The 23,188-nt window shown below is 42.0% G+C and overlaps 1 protein-coding gene across 2 annotated transcripts; it reads right to left on the minus strand.

Annotated features, from left to right (window-relative positions):
* Positions 1-5,793: 5,793 nt before the first annotated feature.
* On the minus strand, positions 5,794-22,680 carry TMEM248 (transmembrane protein 248). 2 transcript variants are annotated; one of them, XM_062592359.1, is made up of 7 exons: positions 22,529-22,680; positions 13,000-13,174; positions 12,296-12,581; positions 10,896-11,046; positions 9,915-10,098; positions 9,327-9,470; positions 5,794-8,568 (listed from the first exon to the last, which is right to left on the minus strand). In XM_062592359.1, exons 2-7 carry the CDS (start codon positions 13,156-13,158, stop codon positions 8,548-8,550), a joined length of 945 nt encoding a protein of 314 aa, XP_062448343.1. In that variant the 5' UTR covers positions 13,159-13,174; positions 22,529-22,680; the 3' UTR covers positions 5,794-8,547. The 2 variants fall into 2 exon arrangements, with proteins under 2 accessions (XP_062448343.1, XP_062448345.1); XM_062592361.1 differs by lacking the exon at positions 22,529-22,680 and having other exon boundaries at positions 13,000-13,236.
* Between the last annotated feature and the right edge of the window lie 508 nt (positions 22,681-23,188).

A 23,188-nucleotide genomic window follows, 5' to 3' on the forward strand; every position in this document is an offset into this window, starting at 1 on the left:
CAGCTGTGGGTGGAGAGCAAGACTGTCCAGGAGGCTGGAAGCAGCACAGGCAGACTTTTTGTTGGCATGAGAAGGCCATCCCAGACCCAGCACAAGGAAGCCCAGCAGATCTCTACGCACTTTCTTGTGACACCTATCCCATGGAGAGGTCCTCACGGCTCTCTCTTTCCCTACCTGCCACCCCTTCTTGGGTTGGGCCAAGTGCAAGAGGAGATGCCAAGGGCCTGGGCCTCAACAAGAGGCAGATAAAGTCAATCTTGATGAAAAATCCCTGTCTTCACTTCTGGAACCAAGCATGCTACACATGTCTAGCATAAACCCTGATAATTCACCACATCTAAAGGTGTACATTAACTAAGAGACCACTTGGGAACATCAGGACAAAGTGCTGAAGACCTGCTTTTGTTCAAACAATTTTCCATCCTTTCCTACAGGAAAAATCCTATTTTAGGGGTCAACCACCTTTGACAAAGGGAATGTTTATCAGGGGAAAGAGGGAAGCAGTCTACATTTGGACTCTAATTCCTGATGCTTGTTCAAGAGACGCAGTCACGATACCCAGCAGATGTGGATCCAAACTCCCCAGCAGTCCTAGGATGTCACACTTCTGTGCCCCTCTGGGTGGCTGAGAATGCTCTGCATGAAGCCACAGTATGTTCACAGACACCCCAGGAAGGGGTGCAAGATCCCACTCTGGAGCATTTCACGAAGAGAAGGGCGCTTGTAACACTGGCCGAGCCACGAGCAACATCTGCTGACACAACTCCCTGAGCGGCTCTGGCTCAGCCCTGCTCAGCAGTGGGCTGGGACGGCAAGTGCAGTCACACACATGCGCTTCCCAGCCTGTCTGTCCTGGGCATTAACTAGTACCAGCCCTACAGCATAGACGGTGCAGCCTGGGAGTCATCAACACAGAAACCTGTCACTGAGGATCGACTGTTCCCACCACCTAGGAGACTAGGAGAGCCCCGAGTGTGCGCAGGCAGCATTCAAATACTGGCAGAGGTGACCCGCAGCAGAGTCAACACCACAGAGCGCAACTGGGACTCGAGACACCGGACATCCTTGTTCTGCCACCAATTTCTTGTGTAGCTTTGCAAGAGTTGATTTTCACCCCTCCCATCTTTGTCCTCTAGAGGACTAGAGGCAGAAATGTCTGACACTTAATGCCCTTGCAAAATAAATATTAATTTTCAGAATAGCATGACATCTTCACTGCCAGCCACGCTCCAGCCAGCAGCCCAGAGCCAAGCTTTGGGGTAACACTGCTCTGCAATCCTGCTGGAAGCAAAGCTGTTCCCAGCCCACAAGAGCAGCTTTAAGGCCAGACTCTTGCCACCATCTAGTGGTACTGAAAAGCAATCAGCAGAGAGGTAGAGCAGAGCAACCCCAAAGTAGCATCACACGTCCTCCTAATGTCTATGTGGGACCCACCACCGTGTTTGACCAGGGAGCCTTGCTCTTGGCCTGCCAAGCCCTCCTTAGGTTGCAGCCTCACTTGCATTTCCCTCATCTCCTCCCCAGCTGGTATTTCTCAGGTTGCTCTTGGGTACATACCTGATTCAAACTAATTTCTTGCAGATGTTACAGATACCTTTTCCTGATCTGAATCAGCTTTCAGTTTCTGCCTGTTTCTATTCTCTCTTAGGTTGCCTGTACTAACTCTGATCTCACTGAGAATTTCCTTAGAAAAATCATTTTCAAGCTATTTGCTCATCACTCCCAGAGCCTTCATGAGGGCAAGCAAGTTTTCAGAACGGTGAGGCACAAGGATTAGCGACAAGTTCAACCAGTCCCCAGTTCTCAGCCCTTTGGTGAGCTCTCAGCCCACTAACCACATTCTGCTAAAATCCCTTTAGGTTCACTTTGAAGTCCAGTTTTGCCACACAACAGCAATGGCCTCACAGGAGGAATCACAACATCTCCCCATGCTGTAATGCTCCCCGCGGGCAGGCAGGGACTCATCTCCCAGGGGCCATCACCTACAGCCAGTTGAGGGAGCAGGAATCCAGTTGTTCCAGTGCTGCCTGTCCACCGCCAAGTGTTTATTCATGTTGCTGAGCCACGAAACTCAAACCATCAATTTACTACCTAAAATACCTCACCGGGTTCACTGGGAATGCAAATTACCCCTCTGGCCTGGGAGCAGCACAAAGTGCCCAGCAATAACCACAACATGTCAACGATGGCCTCCCCACAAGGCAGCTGAGGAGCAGAGGATACCAGCAGCTCCTGGGGAAGACGGCCAGGCTCCAGCTTACAGCCTCTGCAGCAGTCCAGCTCAGTGCCAGAGCAAATACAACCAGGTCCCTCTGTAGCATGCATGGGATTGCTTGTCCCTGCTGCTCTGCAAACCAGCAAACCCACCCACTTGGGATCCTACAAAACAACCACCATGACCAGGCAGTAGCTCAGCCCCAACTGCTCAGCAAACTCTGCTGCCAAAGGAGGAAAAAGTTAGAGTCCAGTGGAAAAAGAATTAAACTACAGGATGAAAATCCTCCCTTGGGTATTAAGTTGTGCCCAGTGTAGCCAGGAGAATGAGATCCACACAGTCACAGCCCCAGCTACAGGTCATAAAAATCACTTTCCTCACCTGCTTGTGCCTTCGAGAAGATGGTGATACTGCGTACACAGGGCTCGGGGCGGGGGGCGAGGGGGGAAGATGGGTACAGAGACAGGTTGTTTACTGGCATCAACGTGCAAGAATCGTGTTTGAGGGAGCTAACAGCAGCAAAGGTGGAATAACACCCAAGGACCTAAGCACAGGTTTCCTTATGCTAACATCCCCTATAGAAACATCTTCAAAAGACGCAGAGTGAGTATTGGTCCTGCTGGAGAGTCCTGCAGGTTATGCAACAGCCTCCCGCGACAGGGGCAGCACGGCCAGACGGATTTTGTAGCCGAGGGTAAGTTACTTTCATCAGTAAAGGTCACAGAACTCAGTACAGCTGTAACAAGCTGCTTTATAAAGGGGCAGAGACTGGGAAACACAAGCAAGTTGTCAAAGTCACCCAGCAAGGCAGAGCCAGGAACCCAGGTCTCCGGAGACCTGGGCACTACGCCGACCGAGAGCAACGCTGCTTTCTTACCGGCGCTGAACGATGGTTCAATGCACTTTGGTTCTCAGCATTTCTGCTATTTCCTTAGCTCAGTTTTTTTCAGTCACAGGGTTAACAGACACATCAAGGTCAGTCCCCAGGCTACATCTGAAAGGCTGGCAAAAGCTAGCGGAGAAAGAATATCCAGTTAAGACATGCTACAAAGGAACCTTTCTGTATACAGCCTCTCCAGGGATCTTCCAGTCAGCGATTTGTGGGTTCAGAAATCAAAAATATGAAAATCATTGATTTAACTGATTAGCTGCAGACAAATTACACATATATAGTTTTCTATCTTTAGCTACAAGTTTATTTTCTCTTTCTATCAGGCAATTCATCCCTATCAAAATTTTGATTAATGCTGGAGGGAAAAGAAAAAGTACAATCCGAATTTCAGCAGCTGTCAGCATAATAATTCATATAAACTTTTGAGGACAATTTTTCTTTGAAACTCTGTATTATAAAAGGAAGACTAAAGGCATTTGCTTGCAGAAAAAAAGGCGCTTTTGTCAGAAGACAGATGCTGCTCCTCGTTTTCAGCAATACTTTCAAGTAATACCAAAATATTTGGCACAAAACACCCGATTAAAGAAACGCCACTGCTGCTGGCAGATGGTACCTCTCGTCCCAATCTGTGGCAGCCTGCCAGCATGAGATATAATCTGATTGCAAGCACCGTGTTTGCATTTTTTCCAGATGAACAAGCTTTACATAGTTTTTCATTGGCCTTATTTTAGTTTGCTATCAAACATCAGCATTATGAGCAAACATCTGATTACAATGTTATCAAATGAATCCCTTCTGCTCATCCCACCCTTCCAACCTTTGAGCACCTGGAAACGTCCTATTATATAATATCAACCAAACGGCCTTTCTTTTTTGCACCGTAGTACCTGCTTAAAACACCCAGCTTTAAGCTGCTCTTCTAAAGAGCCTGAAGGGGGGCTCGAAAGAACCTACCTTAAAACCATGCCACTCAACTACAGCAGGAATTGCCCCATGTAGAAGAGCTGTGAAATACTCTTTTCCTATGTGTAAGGATTGTGAAATGCTCTGGGAAGCAGGTTGCTTGTGTTTATTTTAGAATAAATGAGAACTTACCGTACATCCCCCTATAAGCTCCCTCAAGCGTAACTCTATGCAGTAACAGCTAGGAAAACAGGATCTTCTTCAAGGAAACTGCACTTCCATAGGACTCATTGAATAAACCTGTGTGTTTGCCAAATAGTGGCTACTCGAGTTATGAAAGAGAGTTTGTTTAACAGAAAACAAGTGGATACGTGTCCTACTGCCTTTTCTCTTCCCCTTCGCTGGCTTGGGCACAGAATTCAGCGGAGGCCAAAGATTACGACTGCTTTGCTAAAATAGCGACAGGCTAACTCAAAGTTGAGAACATGCTTACGCTGGGCGTTAATGCTAATCCAGGGCAGAAATTTCAGAACTAGCCAGATTTCCTACAGCCACACCAAGGGGATTTGTCAAAGCTATTCTGTTAAAATTGATCACTTTACTAGTTCTCAGTGTTCCTCTCCTCAGTAAAAACCACGAAACAGCCTCACAGATTTGCTTTTAAACAATGCTGCCATTTGTCACCAGATCTGAATAGCCTCCATTTGGATACATCCAAAATCAGCCAGAGCACTATGTGAATGCTTTGAACCATGCTCTTCAGAGAAGCAAGACAGGCCTTCTTGTACTTGTCACATATTCAGGGCCTAGCTTTTAACAAGCTTCCAAGAGCAACACCAATGCTTTCCCCATTCTATCAAGCACTGCAAACACGGAGGTGCTACTTGTTCCAGCTGCAGAGTAACAGGAGCTAGAATTTAACAAGCTACAGCATCTTCATTTCAACAGCCATCCATGAATGTCCTTCAGTGATCAAGCCACCCGTTAGTATTTTGAAATATTCAGAATCTGGTCTCAGTTTAGTTGAATAAGGTTATAGTGCCTTTAGCAAGGAGGCTGTGGAAGGCACGATAATCATCAAGGAAGACTGACTGTGTTTCCTACTCTTGCCCGAGGCATGTGACTCGAAAACTGAGCAACCGCAAGAGGTTACTTCTATCCTTACAGAAGCCCATCCTCCCAGAAGTTCTCCTCTGCTGCAAGATACCAAGCTGTTCGGCAGTTTTGCTGCCAGTCCTACTAAGTATTGGCAACTCTAAGAGTAGACAAGATTTGGCTGAAATTCTTGGGATTCTGGAAGGGGATATACATGTGAAAGGAAGAAAAGCTCATTTGATGGTTAACAAAAGACACTAGTTTCAGAAAAGTCAACCAAGTTGCTTTCAACTCCCTTCTGCCACACATTTCTCTTAGCGTTTCAGCTGATGTTCAACGTACTACTCTGTACTGCATTGATAAAGCTTGCTTTACCTCCTATCAGTGACTGAACAGGGAGACAAAACGTTTCAAGAAAAATAAAAAACAGGAGAGAGAGGTCTACATCACAAATCCTGCATTTATCACGACCGGCAGCAGCTATGTATCCTGCCGTACAATACATACAAGAAAAAAATCTGCATAAGGTGCTTATGGGACCATAAGTACAACAAGGGTTTGAAATTCCAACCTACTGTGCACTTTCAAAAGTCATTTCTTTGCTTGGTGCACAAAATTGAGATGATTTATGAAAATTCCATAGCAACTAATAGGTAGAAATAAAGACAACAGACTAAACTTATTTTTTTTTTTATTCTGCAAAGCAATATGCACATCTTACAAACACAAAATTAATCTAGGAGAGAAATGTCATTTCCAAATCAGCTATTAACCATCATGCAACAAGACAAGTGAAATGTAAGAACAAAACAGCCATCTTAACCCTACAATCATCTGCAGAGGGTTGAAAAAACAAGGCTCAGATTTTCTATGTAATGCCAAAGAAAAATGCAACAGAAAATGGCAGCTTTCTAAGAACAAGAAAACACATACAAATAGAATCAAAACTGATTCAAGTCATAGTTAAAAAGAAAAAGAAAACAAAAAAGGAAAGATCAATATGATCCGAACTTTAATATTAAAGTTTTTACTCTTCTGTTTGGCTGCATTTAACTTTTGTACATTGCGCCTAGGTACAATCCAAAATTCCTCAGTATTACAGCATTTCAACCTGATGGACACCCTTACCTCCTTGCTGCAATACACAGGGGCAAAGGGATAACCAGCTAATGCCAAAAACCACATCTCCTTAATGTTTTCCCCTTTACATTTGTGGATCACAATTTTAGTATTTCTGGGTATTTCAATACAGTGGGTGATACACTGCAAAACAGACCCCTTTAACTAACAAATAGCAAAATCAGATTAAAAAAAAATTAAAAATCCTTGTTTTCCCCAACAAATCAAGTTGCAGTTAGGACTTTTGGAGTTGGATTTTAGTTTGCTGAAACACAAAAAAATCTTGGGTTTCTTTTTTAAAGGACTCATGTTAACTCGGGTAATTCCTAGCTATTTCCAGAATCTGCAGTACAACCTCACTCAGTTTCCACTCCCTGCCTTTGGTCCCCAGATCAAGCGACCCTCTTAGGCAACTCTAGATATGAATGCTAATGCAGAAGGCTGGATGTGCATGAGTTAGGAACAGCCCAATTTTCATGAGAAGCTGTCTACCTGTTTTCACTTTACTGGTTCGTTTCAGTGAGGCAGTACTAGTCTGTAGCATCATCGGGAGAAAACTGGAAGTTTCATTTGATCCCTAGACTTCAAACTAGGCCATTTCTAAAGCTTTGCCTTAACATCCCTGGAGAAATATGCATGTTAGTTAACACCACTTAAGTAACTGAAATGCTATAATGGAAACATGTTCTGAAAAAAAGCGTGACTATTTTACTTTGAATGCTCTGAAGATTTAAGAACTTACTGAAGTCCTATACGTACAGGCCTGCCAACCAGTAGGGTACCATTCACAATAGTGTCTATAAGTAATAAACTAAGAATCTTAGGCCAGCATAACAGACTGCAGGATTTTAACTTGGGTTTATTGTTCTGTGTTCATACTTAGGGATAAACTTACCAAAGGGGAGGAGGAAAAAAAAGTGTACGCACATTTACAGACCTACAGTTACACTAGCTGACAGGAAAGCTGAAAGACGAGATGAAAGGTCAATTAAGGCAACCAGTAAGATTTTAAAAGCAGTGGTGGAAATCTCTGCAGGAAAACCCTGACTCATGAAAATTAAGGAGCTTACTGAATAACAAGCTAGAAAGAAACAGCAAAAGCTAGAACAGAAAAGGGATAAATGCACATCATAAAAAATATCTTCTGATTTAAGAACAGACTCAGAGAACAGTATGAGTTTTACTGTATGGTTTCTTTGACCTGAATCACAACAGCTCTAGTTCTCTCCTTGTCATTTCCCCCTCAGTGGACAGCATTAAATAGAAACTGGACAAAGCTAATATAAGTGTCATTTCCAGCTGCCCTTCAGAGATGGAGAGTCTCAAATTGAAGCTCTATTACAGACTACAGAATTTCTTTTCCTCATATTATTTGCATTTGCCCAAGGCTGTGCGCAGCCCCAACTCAATGTTAACACGATGCATCTTTTTATTAAGGTTCACTTCCTAAAAATAAAAGTTTACAGAAAGCTACTCTGCAGCAAAGATGCACATTCTGGACTTGAGGGTTGCAGATAGGAGGCAAAGTGGAAAGCTTTCCAGATAACCTCTACACTGACTGATTCACTGGCATTCAGCAGGCCAAATGAAAAAAAAAACAAAAAAACAAAAAAAATCCCCCAAAAAAACAGAAAAAACAAACTTAGCACTTTTCAATAAGAAAGATTTTTAAATGGGACTTCACTTCTTAATTTCTTACTATGAATAAAGCACAAGTTTGCCCTAAATACAGCACTATTAAAATGTGAATATGTATTTCTCTTTTCAAAAAAAAAAAAAAAAATCTAAAAATGTTGATATCTTTTCTTGCAAGCAAGGAGCAAATGGAAAAAGATTAGGCCACACAAATACACATTTAATTTATGTAGTAGATTGGTGGCTTTGGAAATGCAGTATTATATCAAAGGTGCATACTGTTTCAAACACACTGTACATATCATTGGGCAAAAACAAATATTTGTTGGTTTGTTTGAGACATTTGCAAAGGCATCTTAACCTGCCCAGATGCAGCTAGACAAAAATATCTTTCTCTGACTATACGTAGCCATATCACTAAACATATCTACACAAACATTCGGCTATGTCCACAGGTAAAGACTGAAAGTTTCCGGCCGCACTACAATGCGGAACAAGTGCATCGTCTGACCTATTCTGAATATACTTTTATAAATATGTACAAATCAATTACAGGCACTTGAAATGTCTTTGGTTGGAGTAAACCAACATTGCAAGATAATGTATTCACAGAGTGTTAGGACCCATTCTGGGTTCAGCAGGCAATGATTACGGTTCTCAGTCATTCTCAGTAAAAGGAGAGGATGGATTATGCTTCTGACAAAGCAACCTAAACAAAAAGAAAAACAAAAGATTTAATTAAGTCAAATTCTTAATCCTGTAACAGAGATATTCCTTATCTCCATGAAACTGGCATATCTGTCCCTGTCTTTTCAAAGAACCCTGAAAAGTCTAATTTGGGAAAGGAAATTAAAGCAAGTCTGAAGGTCTTTTGTATTTAGCATGATCAATCTAATAGATATATGTATTAAAAAAAAGCATATGCTACAAAATATCCTTATGATCAAAGGTGCCAACATTAGCTCCCTAATTTACAACTAAATATATTCAAATTTAACCCTTCAAGCAAAATGCAGGCCTCCAAAGTAGTACTGAATAACAACTGTTTCAACAGCTTTGTCATTGATTTTGCTTAATTTTGATAACAACCATTAGAATTAAGTATCATGTCTTATTTAAAGTCTCTTGTTATATGAGGTAATTTTAAGATATTCAATGCTATCTATTCAATGCTGTATGCAAAACAAAATGTATGTGTGGCAGAAGAATTGCATTATAGTGTTTACTGAATTGCAAGTAAAAAAAATCACTTTTGTAGGAGAGCAGTCTAAGTCTGAGGATCTACAAAGCACATACAGATGTTTTACAGCATTCTGTATTGTTCACAATGAAATATCTGTGCATCTTCAGAAGGGAATTAAACCTACATCTCAAGATCAAAACCAGTAGCCTCTACCAGCTATATTAAAAAGGAGATTTTCTATGTTTTCTTATCAGAATCAATGTTTTTTTGTTAGCTATACTTACTTTTTCTGAGCAGAAGTCTGTATTGTTTTGCCTCAGTTTGCTTGGTCTGCCTTTAATAACTGCATAGCAGAACATTGTAATCACCATCACAAAAAGAAAATAACTGGTATGCATGAGATGCAGGTTTATTAGAGAGCGATCATCCTGCACAGAGAATTAAAACCATTTACTGACAAGGCACTGATAACTGATACTTTATATTAAAGCAATAATTAGCAGATTAGCACAGAAATTACTTCATGAATCAACCTTCTCTCCTTTTACAAAGCTAGCATAGTAATGAAACCGATCCCCAAATCTGGCATATAAAGAACCAAAGTGTTCCTCATGTCCATGTAATGCGTGTGCCTTTTGTCAAATTATTTCAAAATACAAATCTTACTTATTAAAGCTGTGAGGCACATGGAGATTATACAGAGCCCAGCACTCCCACCAGGGGTAAAGTACACCCAACCCTGGCTCAGCCCTTGCACTACATAATAAAGCAGCACTGAATATAACTATTTAAGACATGAAGAGAACCGTATTCTTTTAAATCCGAGTTAAGCATTTATTCAACTTAACATACAAAAGCACAGTGAAACTTACATCTGGAACTATGACAGTTAGTTTGGGATTTAAAGCATGATACACTTTTCCAATTGCTCCTTTGTAACACCAGAAAGGGTTATAATCTTGTGCATATTTTGTATTAGAGTCCCTGGCCGTGGTAAAGATCTTGTACCAAAGTGTAGCATTGCTGTACGTTTCAGGAACACAATGTGGTGGCTGACTGCAGAAAAACAGAAATAATTAGCACCCCAATTGCCATTCTCCACATTTAGTAAGGCTAGCTCTCCGAACAGAGTCAAGCCCAGTCTTCTCAACAGTAGTATAAAATACAATTTTATTTTGGACCTTCCAAAACAGCAAAAAATAAAGCTTAATCAAAGGCACGCATAACAATATATGATTCCTATAGCAACATCAGAATTTTACTGCATGTTGTTCCAGTAAGTCAACACCCCACAGCTTAGAAAAACGCTGGTTTTCATACAGTTTCATACAATCATGTGAACCAATCCAGGGGCTATCCAGAGTATCCTGAATAGTGTCAGAGAGTCTAGAGAAGAGAGAGGGGAAATATTCTCATGGAAGTTCTGTACTTCTCGGGGTTTGACAGCAAAGCAGCAACCTGCTTGTGCTGATCTTTCAGCAAGGAAGAGGACAAGAACCTTAGAGTCTAGCCTTAGCTTGCATACAAAGTAGTGGTAGGGTATCCTTCTTCAATATTCACTGATTGTTGTTCCTAGTGAAGTTTAAAACATAGATAGCTAGTTGAAAGGCAGGGAAGGCTACAGCTCAAAACATCCACAGAAAAATCTAGCGTTGCTGAAGACAGCCGGTGTCTCGAGAGTCAAGACAAGGTTTTTACTGGGGTGAAAAGGAAAGCAGGTACACAATCTTCAAAATCAACAGTAATATTCATTGGGAAATGGGAACCTCAGAGCACCACCTGAGGAATCAGAAACATCAGTATTCTCATCCAAAGTAATCAGTCTATGAAACAGTGTTTAGAAGTGCACTTACACTGTGACAGGAAATACGCTGCTGGCCGCCGTCACAGTCATGCAGGTTGTGAACACGACCTGCTCGCAGTGACCGTGGAGAACACAGTCATCTGAGTTCCAAGCAGCCGGCAGGGTGAATGTAATATTTATCTCCTCATGAGATTCTCTGCCTTTTAGAAAAAGAGAAGGAAAACTCTTTTTTCTTTACAGAACTATTTGAGCAACAATCACCAGGAAAATGAAAATGCACAAATGACCAAGGCGGCAACTATCAACCTGAATCTGTACCTTTGGAGTCATCCAGTAGCTTCACTATTAATGAAGAGAATAAAAAGAAAGTTAAAGAAAAAAGTTGCTAGTCTTTCTAATCTCTCCTGCTTCCAAAATAAGCAGAATCATCAGTCTACTTTTAAAAAGGAAAAACTCACTATTTGTAAGTGAATTCATGTACACTGATGGAATTTAATTGGGGGGAGGGGGAGAACACAGATCTCTAGCCTTTACCTTCTCAAAGACTTGGTTCAACGTATTCTTTTCCTAAAGTCTACTTTTTATATTAGAGATATTCAGACATAATTACAGAAAGGTGGCAGCAGATAATGAACTGCAGATTAAGTGGCGATCTTTATGTGGATAAAGTTGTACTCATACTTGCAATGGAACTTGCATTTGATAGGTCATTTAGAAGTGAAAAAAAAACAACAATAAATTACAGTAATACATATTTACAGATATGGCAAATGTCTCTTAAAGACCTCTGAGGTTCAAGACACCTTCAAGCATTATTATAACAGGCAACCCTGACTAAAAGTTAAAATTTAGTGAGGTTCTACTAACTATTTCTACTCAATCTCTACAACTAATTCTCCTATCAAAACTTAATGGCAAGGCAGCTGCATAACACTACAGAAATCTTAATCATCTTATTTGCTTATTGCTTGTTTGCAATGTTGAAGTTTGTTCATGCATGTATTTGCATTTTAGATTACCTATATTTTTAGACAATATGCTATGATTTCTAATGTATATACTTTAATTAGTTTAATATTTGACTTAACTACTTGAATATATATCAGGATAGAACTGTCCAAATATTTACTGTAGCTCTTCCTGATCAGAATTTTGTTTACGCAAAAATTATCTTCTGCCGTCATTAGGCTGATCATTTAACACAGCAAAGCCTAATCCTGGCAGAACTGCAGGTTCTTTTCCATTCTGAACACATGGAAAGGTTTTTCTAGCAAAAAAAAATGAAGGATTCTCTATAAGAATATACTAACAACTAATCTGGTAACACGTATATACTCTAAGCAAAAAATTTATCTCACCAGCAATAAGCTCGAAAGTTTTTCTTTCTTTTCCTAAACAATCTGATTATATAGTTACCATTCAAACTTACAAAAATCAAGTCTTCTATACCTGAGAGTCCAATCTGGTGTCCAAAAATTGTGGAGCTTAGATGTGTGACATTGCGAGAATACCCGCCAAATGGTCTGAGCGGGTCCAGCGTCAGAGTGATTGTAACAGAGATGTTTATTGGACCAGAGTCCTCAAGAGTCTGTGGAGACTGCGTAGAAGATCTCGCTTGTCCACTAGTCACTGTACTTTCTGGAGTTGTGGTATCATTGATGAGATGCTTTAAAGTTTCATTCTCAGATATACAGAAGTCCAAATCATTAAACCTCAGGAGGAAGGTATTCCAGTCCTTAAAACAGAGATTTACATTAGATTAGCAAGTTAATTTTTGGCTGCAACTTCTCTAGAACAACTTTGATATCTACTTTTCAGCCTGCAGTTCCAAGCCATTTAACATCAATTAAATGGCTCATGAAGCAAGCACAAACACCATCAAGGCCATCTCAACAATGGGATAAGTTGTTTACAAAAACTGAAGGGTTCAGTCCCAGCCACTGCCTGACCACTGCTAAGCATAGCAAACAATATCATCACTTAAACTACTGAAGGACCATACAGTTAGAGGTAAGTATTAACAAAGATGATATCCCATAAGATGCTGTTGCATTCCGATAAAAGAGTTCTTGGGAAAAGAAAAAAGAACTATTTTAGTATGTTTCTCAAATAAATATTCCCATTGTTAAACTCAGGAACTTTTTGTACCATACCTCTGTCATTTCTGGTGACTTGATCTCCTTGATTTTAAAGAAATAACCCAGTGTCAGGAAAGCTATTGCCATAGCGCTTACACTGATCATAAAGACCACAAGTGGAGGTCGACTGCTGATGTAAACCTTCAGATTCTCCAACAGGTTTATGTTAAACATTATTCTGATTGTTCACCTGAAAATTAAGAATATTACAACAGAGTGACTGGGCTGTATGTGTTATTTGGGAAGGAGGGGATACGAGCTGCAAAAGACGAATTTGACAAGAAAAAATGGAATCATATACTAAAACAAGGTCAATTATACAGTTTTGTCCATACTGTTCACTGGACATGGACTCAGCACACCTCAAAAAAAGCACAAATCAAAACATGCTCAATTTCACTTTCTCAATGCCTGACACTCCCAGCTACGAGCAGATTTAAAACATTGAGGACAACTAGCAGAGTCAAATGTAAACACAAGCCATCACTGACGAGCAATACGGACAATAAAACCACCCTTTTTATTTCTCCACTTTCTTGGGCAGAATATACACAGCTACCTTTGAATTCTAGTCATTGTCATTTCAGGTATCTACATCAAGATTTGTGTAGTCAGAAACACCTAGCAATTGCATTATTGTGGAGGCTAGAAATGGGCTGATTGGCTCCATTCTTTATTTGATTCCCGCAGGATCGACAGAACTTGTGGTGGAGTCAAGAAACAAGGAAAGGACTCCACACCCACTGGGGAAATGTACTGAGTCAGTAATTTTTGACCAAAAAAAAATAGTTTTTATGATTCCTCGTCTGAATTTCCTTTTTATTTGCAGAGTAGAAAGACCAGAATCAAGTTTCCTATAACCATCTCCACCCAAAACGAAAAGCAAACAGTCATCTGTTAAAGGACAGCCTCTGTGCAGCTACTCCAGAAGCTCTGCAAAGAGGCAATGTCAAGCAAACCTTTTACCTTTGTTTCACCTGTGATCCGGGGAGCGGGGACGGAAAAACAACTTTTAATCCCAACTAAACCAGAAGGACAGCAACTGTTGCTAGAAATGTATTGCTTACCCTCAAAATTTATAGGAAATGGTATTAAGACTAGTATCTCAATAATTCAACACTGTAATGGTTAATGTCTGGACATGTATAGGGATCTCCTGATAATTTTTAAGTAAGTCAGGGACCCTGCTCCTGGCAGGTTTGTGTGTTCCCATTGACTTTTATTAGAAGCCCATCATACACAACCCAGAAGTAGCATGGCTTAAGCTGTGCTGAAGGATGCAAGACAGACAGGGTTTGGGGGTGGGTGGGAAGGGAGAGCTGGGAGGGAGGCAGAGAATGATCTGTTGTCTGATCTACTCATTTAAAAGAGGGAGCGAAAGGAAAAGGCAAGCTTTCAGACAAAGGTTTTTCCAGATCCCACAATCTACAGTGATCACAACTTTTTTTGTATGCTCTTCATATTTCACTGAGGGAAATGCTTCAGTTAGTCCTTTCCTGAAGAGAGGAATACTATCAAACCCTGCAAAACTGCTCCAGAGGGGAGAAAACCAGCTCACAGAGGAGAGACCTGAGGTCCTGTAGCAAGAGCACAGCACAGAGTTACGCACGCCGTCTCTCTCCTCCTACTCTGCAACCACCACCGTACGCTCCCCGGTGAAACCTGCAGAAAGAGCTCACCGGAGCACAGGGACATGCCCTGGCTGTACTATTTTGTACCATTCACCGATTTTGATCCAATCTACAAAGGCCAGGAAAGCCACAAGCTTTTTATGGGCAACAATTCCTAGCTGCTACAAACCCCTCCTTACAAAAGCACATGGCGTGTCCGAGTGCAAAAAGCTGGTGCGGAGAAAGCGTGGAGCAGAGAAGGACGGAAAGGAAAGGCAAGAAGTAATGACAAAAGCGCATCTTACCCAAGCTTCTGTGTTCGACAAAGACCAGCTGCCAAAAAAAGCCAGCAAAGGTGTCAGGAAAAGGCAGGACTGAGAGAGAAAGGGAGAGCTGGTGTTGGCAAGAAACATCTGGGCCTGAGCCCCACTTCTCTAGGTTCTGCCTCCTGCCTTCTCATCAGCAGCAAACTTCTTAAACGAGCCCCAGTTAGAAACTCCAAATGTCCCATCTAGAAACACTAGAGACATGTCGAGATGGAAACAGATCAAAGGATAAACCAAACGGAGAGCTGAATTCAGCGATCTCTGCTCAATTTCCTTTTGAGAATAACCACACACAGGCTCTGTTACAGCATTTACTCAAAGCTGAGCATCACCCAGAGCTATACCGGCCCGAGACCCCTTTTTAGAGGGGCTTCCCACAGCCCCACAAGTGCTCTCATCTCTTCTGGGGTTTAAAATCTGCCATGAACATTGATACAGTGAAAAGTACATATACAAAAATATTTAGGTTAATATTTTTATGTAAGAGATTGCCAGCTGTAAAGGGCTTCTTGCTTAATATGCTCTTGTAACTCAACAGCTTAGAGAGCAATTAGAAAATGCTTTAAGCTGCAATTTCCAAAGGGTAATACGCCTTTTGAGTATTTGTCAGAGAAAAGGGAACAACTGTGGATTTTAATACTACAGCTGACATGAAAACAGCAATTCCATATGGTTAGTGCAAACCAGTATTAAGGATGTTTCCTTTGCACACATAAATCAAAATATTGTGGGGATATACATTTTAAGGGTTCAGTTCATGGTCTTAAAGCTCCTCCTTTCTGTTAGGGCCTGTTAGAGACATAACACAGTCTCTATTCTTCCACCAGCTCTAGTTGTAACTAATAGTTTTCTCTGTGTAAATAAAAAAATTTCAGAATATAATTCAAACTGTTATTTCTTTTTCCCACACTTAAAAAAGGAAACAGAATATTATCAGCTCATGGCAGGTCAGGAAAACAAGATCAGATTTCACTGTTTAGTTAAATAATTTATATTAATTTAAATAATTAACAACTGTCATCTAGCTCTCTCTACTCTGGCTAAGCCTTTTTAATACTCGTGCAATTAATATAACCATAATCAATCTAGTAACTAGCTCAAGCACAACAGGACGAATGAATACTGCCAACCTGGAACACTGGCCAACTCCTAAGTAATTTTTTTTCTGGTATCGAGGTGTTTACGTCAATACAGAAAGCCACGTTCAAACAGGGCCACAGCTGAAGGCACTCATCAGGAAACACCTGACAAGCACTGCAAGGATATTGGGCTCTTAAATCAGGCACTTCAAACTCAGGAAACATTGTTATGCAGTTAAAAAGATAAGCATCAAAAAGGATGGAAATACACCACGGTGGTTATGTCAGCATCCCAAGCAAATACAGCGTTCGTTAGCCATCTAGCAAGCGATGAAACCGCCACTTGTTTTATACAGGTCAGGAGGCTTTTCCTCCACAGTGGCTCAAGACTGAAACCAGTAAACTCAAAAAAGCATCACTTTCAATCCTTCTGGATTGATATGAAAAAAAAAGAGTATAAAAAATGTAACTTCTGAAATAGTCCTGTGGGTTTTTTCAAGAATTAACAAGTAAGTATTAACAATAACATTGCAGTTGCCAAAATGAAAAACAAAATATCATTTTCAAAGAGATTAAAGGTATTGCATAATTTTTACATGATGCCTTTGCCATAACGTCACCTTCCATCTACCTGCTGGACAGCTTGAAATCACAGTCATTTCCTTATAAATACTTCCCCTTCTTGTTGTGCATGCAAGACAGTTGAAGTCTACAGGAAAAAAATATTTTTTGTTTTTTAAATTAAAAAAAAACCCACAAAATATCTTAATGAAGAAAACCATGGGCAGAAGACAAGGGTAGCAGACCAGAGCTAACTCATCCTAACACTGCTCCATTAAAACTTCACCTCTTTTCTAAGCCTGAAAATCTTATTGCTCATAGCAGCATTTCATCTTAACTGTACAGTTCAGTTTAGTTTAATCATCAATTATGTTTTATGCACCACAAATAGTGGTAAAACCAGGGTTAGGATATGGGTCAAATCAGGGTTAATCACTTTGAATGAAAATAGTGTTGCTTGCCAGAAAAACACTCATAAGCACAAATCAAGTGAACTGTGATTCTCCAGGCAAACCATCCATAAATAACATGGAAACAAAGAAATGGTGTTCTCAAAACTAAACCGCCTCTCATTTAAGAACAGTAAACAGTAGCAGGTACCAGAAGTACCTTTAATTAAATTTGCTTTCTCTTTTCAGGCAAAGCACCCAAAAGACTAACAATAAAAAATGAGAGCTCACAATTGTGTTGTCAAGCTGACAATTAAAATTTAGAAAGCACAAAACAGTCTGTCAAAGCTCCGTATACCTCTAATCTAGTATCAGCAAACCAGTGACCAGAAGTAACAGAAACCTCATCTGATCTTACAACTTGAAATAAGGCCTCAGCTGGTTCTCAAAACAGCTTTATCTCATCATTATCCTGCCCTTTCCCACCTTTTTTTTTTTTAAAAAAAAGAAAATATAGGATCAAAATTAAAATTAAACAGAAGTTTCCAAATCCATCAGAAGGCTGCCCTTCTATGACTCAAAATTAATAATACATTTCTGCTACATAAATTACAGCTTTTACATTCAATTTTGTTCAGGCTAAAGAGCAAATTTGCTGCTTCCACCTTTGTTGAAATTTCACAATATCTCATTTTTATAATAAAACATGCAGTGAGGAGAAAAAAAGAGAGCTTTCCTAGTGATTTTATAGGAAGACTTACTTTTCTGTATCAGTGTCTATGGAAAAAAAAAGGTGCCAGCATCTGCAGCTGTTTAAATTCATTTTTTAGGAATCGCACTGAGACCCTGCGGGATGAGAGCGTGCAGTCTAAAGCCCCGCGGGCAGCAGGAGGGCAAGCAGGGCCGGCCCCTCGAGAAACGCCAGCATCTCTCCCGCGCAACGCGCTGGGATCCCCGAGCGGAGCCCCTTCACTGCCCAGCTGATCCTCTTCCCCTTCTCCTGTCCCTTGGTATTAAAAAATAAAGCAAAGCAAACAGACTCATGGCAACCATCAGTCTTCTTCACAAAGCGGAGGAAAATAAGTAACCGAGATTTGCAGAGGAAGAAAGTCAGTGAAGACACCACCTAAGATCCTTCCACCCACTGCAACCGAACATAACCAACCGACCAACACCCAGACGTGCACAGACTCGCTGCTTCCTCGAGACTGCTGCGGGAGAAAGCAACGGAGTGGGAGATAACGGCAACCAGCTCAAACCAGGCAGAGGCTCGTGACAGCTTTGTGACCTATTTTATCCTACAAATACGTTCACCAATAGAGCATTTTTTCCCAGATGCTGAAAGCAGAAAGCATAGAACATTTAATTCCTCATGACAGGAAAATGGCCTAGTTATTTGCACATAAAAGAGTGTGAAAAGCAGATACTATAGAGCACAGAACTACTACAGAGGCACACCATCACCTAGTGAAAAAAAAATTCTTTCCTCATGCTATCCAGGTGACAGAGTCGTTTGAGAGGCAGGTTATGAATGAAAGCGTGAGAGTCTGGGGACTAACAAGAACAGCACAAAGCAAAATGCTTCATACAAAGCACTTCTTTCCCCCTCTTGAAACACTTTCCAAAGCATAATTAAACATTTCAGCATCTCCAAGAGATGAATAAACAGCAAACAGTTCACTTTATCTATTAAAAAAAAATAAATAAAAAGGCAAAGAAGGGAAGCAATTTGGTGACAATTATAGTAAAAATTAAGGATGAATTTGATACTGAATTTCACATGTCCCAGTTAAGACTTAACTTAGAATAAAAAGCAAAGAGTTCAAAAATTAAAAGGAAAATTAGTAGATCAAATGTTACTCAGCCAGATGTGTATATGTGACAATTCCAGATATTTAACAGTCCTTCTCAACAACTTCATGCTGTAGTCCTGCATTTCTGTGGTTGATTTAAAACAAGCACCTGAACTGTGCAGTCATAAGAACATCAGATGACACAAAATTATTTTTTAAATTTAAATTTATAGCTTAAAGAAAAACTCATGCAAAAACAGACAAATGCAAACAAGTTCCAAATACTTTTTTAAAAGTTCTAAGAATTTATTTTTTAGTATTTATTTAACTGTAGAACCAGAAAAGAGTAGAAAAGTTATAAGCCCAGGGAATATAAATCATGTCAGAAAAGCTTTTTTTTTCCCTCACTAATTCAATGAACTCCATATTCTGGGTTTTGTTAAAAGTGAAAACCATGGTTTAAAATACACTTAGCTGTACAGTAAAAGTAAACCTAACCTTTGCCTGAAAATAGACATTCCACTGCCAACCTTAAAAAACACAACTCTGTTTGCCAAGTGAGTCTGAATAAAAAGAAAGAGTACATCTTCATACGCAAGACTTCTAGCTTGGAAATTTTTTAAATCTTCTAACTTTTAGAAGTCAAAAATCATGATTTACATCATGATTTATCCTGACTTAGACTATACGGACTATGTTAAAACAAAACATTAGACTCACAAAACTTTAAAGTTCTCTTTAAAAATGGCTACTCTGGTTACTACGAATTAACCTGGGAATAGAAGACTGAAGTAAAATGATTCATTTTTATAGGATCTATGAAAATTTCACTAAAAATCAAATTTAGCATATCCTAATGACAACAGCCATACAAACATAGTTCACAGAAAAGCTTTATTTAGAAGCATGAAAAGTCTCAGTAACAGTTTAATAATCAGAAACTAGTTCAGTGACCACTTTAAGAAGATTAATCGTTGACTTCGTTATGAGTACCTATTAAGGAATGTGCCCAGAATTCACCAGTGCAAGTACAGAAAAACGCCAGCCACAGGCTCCTCAGAGCATTTGTCTGTAATGAGAGCTGTAACGAGGCAGAGACCCAGACAGACGCACAGCTTGAATCACAAGCAGAAAATGACTGACAACTTGAGGAAATGGCAGCTTTAGTGGAAATGGCAATACAGAACTGTAGATGTTGGAAGCAGGTAACATCCACTGCGTAAAAGGAGTAGAGAGATAGGCAGTGGCCACTAGTGAAGGAAAGAATACAAAGAGCAGCAAAACCCACTGAAACAAGTGACTTCAGCAACAGCTGAAACATCAAGGATAGAGCAGTAATAACACCGTACCTGTACAGCTCACTCCCAGTGATGAATACGATTTTAATTTGCTTATTCATTTAGGTAAGTACAGTCTCCATTTAACAGATAATTAACAAAAACTGTCATGCCAGGGCATATAAAAGATTTCTTATAAAATAAAGCCTAGAAGTTTTACCTTCTGAGAACCTGCTTTATTCTCAGCTCAGAATGGTCTTTTCAAAAACTAAAACTCACAATACAGACACGCCTTTGGCAAGGGGAGATTTGGGGCAAGCAGCAGATTTGTTACACCACAGGACTCCATTAATATTGAGTTTAGGTCTCATGTGATAGAACAGCTTTATTTATAAAAGCCTTTTTTTCTTTTTAATATAAAAAATAAAAGAAAAAGAGACAACGATCACAGTAAAGAGAACACTATCAGCAAGTCTTAAGGGAAGAGCTGTGGTGCTGTGGTACAACATCCGTTCAGGGTGCTGGAATTGCCAGTATCCTGTAAGTTACTGCAAGCATCCGGCTAACGCAAAGTACATCAAGGTTTGTTTTACTGCCATCAGACACACACGCAGCTCTGCTTTCTACCGAAGGAGAACGGCTCCTATTTCACTTTATCAAACAGCATGTCAAGTTCTTGTCTTTCAAGAGGAGTACAAGAACCACAGCCCACCAGCCATTCCTCAAATCACGCAGCAAAGCTACCGAGGTCTTAATCCTCTCCGACAGGACTGAATCTAGGGTCAAAGAGTATTCAGCCTCTCAGGCACAATTCAATATTATTTTCCCTGCTAAGTTTGCCAGGAAAAGTTGTCATTTGTTACATGGACACCTGCTGACCAGAGGTTGGATTGCAGCCACCAGCTTATTCCACACAGGCCAGAGACAAGCAGGTAGATGGCCATGACACTAGCTCCCTAGAGGCACCCAGAACGATTTCCTATGTGCAGCCCAGAAGCAAATGAATTAATATCCATTTCACAATCCCCAGAATATAACTGTTTAAAAAAAAAAGCATCAATGATTTAGCACAAAAGATAGGCCTGAACAGATATTCATGTTCTGTGGTATGATTTAAACCGTAAAACTTCTGAGAAGTTCAATGAGGACGTGGAAAGTAACCCTCAAAAAAATTCATATCTGGACTCAAGCTTTGTCTAGCAGAGCAAATTTACCCGTTTAATTATACTGCTAGAGCTAATTAGGCCAGTAAATTTCCCCAGAGAGGACAAGCCCTTAAAGAGCAAACAAAGTAAAAGAGAAAAAAAAAAAAAAAAAAAGCTGTGTAGTCTATTCTATGCTCTGACAGGCGAAGATGTTTTCCAGGGTGTCTACATCTAGGATTATGATATATGGTTCAAATGTAACTGTAGGTGTCTAGCAGCCATGTTCTAGGCATGCTGCAACAGAATTTTCATTCTTAAAAATTGTTAAGATCTTCAAATTAAATCAAAAACTAAAGAAGGGTAAAAAATAGGTTTGTAGCGAACAGGTAAAAACAATGAAGAAATCATCATTCATATGCTATTCTAAAATAAAAAGATTTTTAGTACTACCCAAATTATTCTTTTTCACATTTTTTCCTGTTACAACGGCAAGCATACAAAAATTTGAGCTAATAACCCTTTCTTATTTTTGAAATAAAACTAAAGACAAAATATCTAATTCAAGCCAAATCATGCCCATTTATCATCATATTTTCATATATACTACAGAAAACCAACTATATGCAAGCAAATCCCTGCGGAAGTTTGAGGCACCTAATTAATCCGCTCCGTTCCTTAGCAGCAGCAGCAGCGAGATGCATCTAATTAATCCGCTTCATTCCTTCGCAGCAGACCACAAGTTTGCAGCAAGTGGTCCAGCAGCAGGCTTGCACCGTGCTTCGGATGGTTATACAACAGCCGCCAGAGCAACGCACCCCCAGAACCTTGCCTAAAAGAACCGCTAGCAGGATTCCGGCTTTGAGGTATATATAAATAGAGGGGTGGGTGGACAGAGGGGTGCCCCTGCCAGGAACCGCAGCGAGGGGAGCCTAAAGGAGCAGCCCCCACGAGAGGAAACCGCCAGGGCACGGCTGGCCACGAGCTGTGGGAGTGGCAAAAAGCGACACCGGAGCAGCCACAGCAAAAATAGAGGGAAAAAGCGTTTTTTTTTTTTTTTTTTTTTTTTAACCGAAAATAAAGGCTCCGCTCAGCCTCCGACGCCGGCAGCGCCTTTCCCCCTCCTTCACGCGTTTGCCGCCGGGGCCTCTGCCCGCCGCCGGGGCCTCTGCCCGCCGCTATCCCCGCGCCGCGGAGCCCGGGCGCAGCAGGGCCGCTGCGAGGCGCCCCCGGCGCGGGCGGCGCGCAGGGCCCGGTGCCCGCGGCCCCGCCAGGCTGGCGATGGGCGGGACCCCCGCGCGGCCCCGGCCCCGGCCCCGGCCCCGGCCCCGGCCCGGCGGACGCCCCCCGCCCGCCCCCGGCCTTACCGGCGCCCCCAGGGGGAAGAGGCCCCCGGGCCGGGCGGGTGGGGCCCGGAGGCGGCGGCGGGGCTCACAGGCGGCGCGGCTGCCGTGCGGGCGGGCGCTGCACCATCCTCCTGCCGCGGGGAGGGGGGTGGGAGGCCGCTCCCGCCGCCGCCGCCGCCGCTGCCCGGACACCCGCCTCCGCCACCGCCTCCCGCCGCTTCCGGGGACGCAGCCGCCGCCTCTCAGCGCGGCCGGCCGCGCCGACGGTGGCGCGGGGGGGACAAGCTTGCTGCGGCACCAGCAACGCGCCGCCCAGCCCCCGCCGGCCCCCGCGCAGGCGGAGGGAGGCGCCGGGGCGGAGCGCGGCCGGCGGCGGGGGCCGGGCCGGGGCAGCCCCGCGGCCGCCCCCGGGGCCGCGCCCAGCGCCCGGCGGCCCGGGACGCGACAGGCGGCCGAGGGGGCCGAGCGGCGCCGCGGCGGAGAGGCCGAGGGCGCCGGGGCTGTGCGGGACCGCAGGCGCCGGCCGGCGAGAGGAGACCCCGGACTGCTGCAATTCCCCTCAGACGGGCTCGTTTACGCAGCCCCCGAGACCCCGCTTCGAACTACACGGTGCAGAGAGCTGTAACTGCTCGCAAAAGCTACAGTCAGGGTCGTGACGTTGCTAAACCTGTCGCTGACTCT

This window comes from Rhea pennata, chromosome 20 (assembly GCF_028389875.1).
Source record: "Rhea pennata isolate bPtePen1 chromosome 20, bPtePen1.pri, whole genome shotgun sequence".
In the NCBI taxonomy this organism is placed as follows: Eukaryota; Metazoa; Chordata; class Aves; order Rheiformes; family Rheidae; genus Rhea; species Rhea pennata.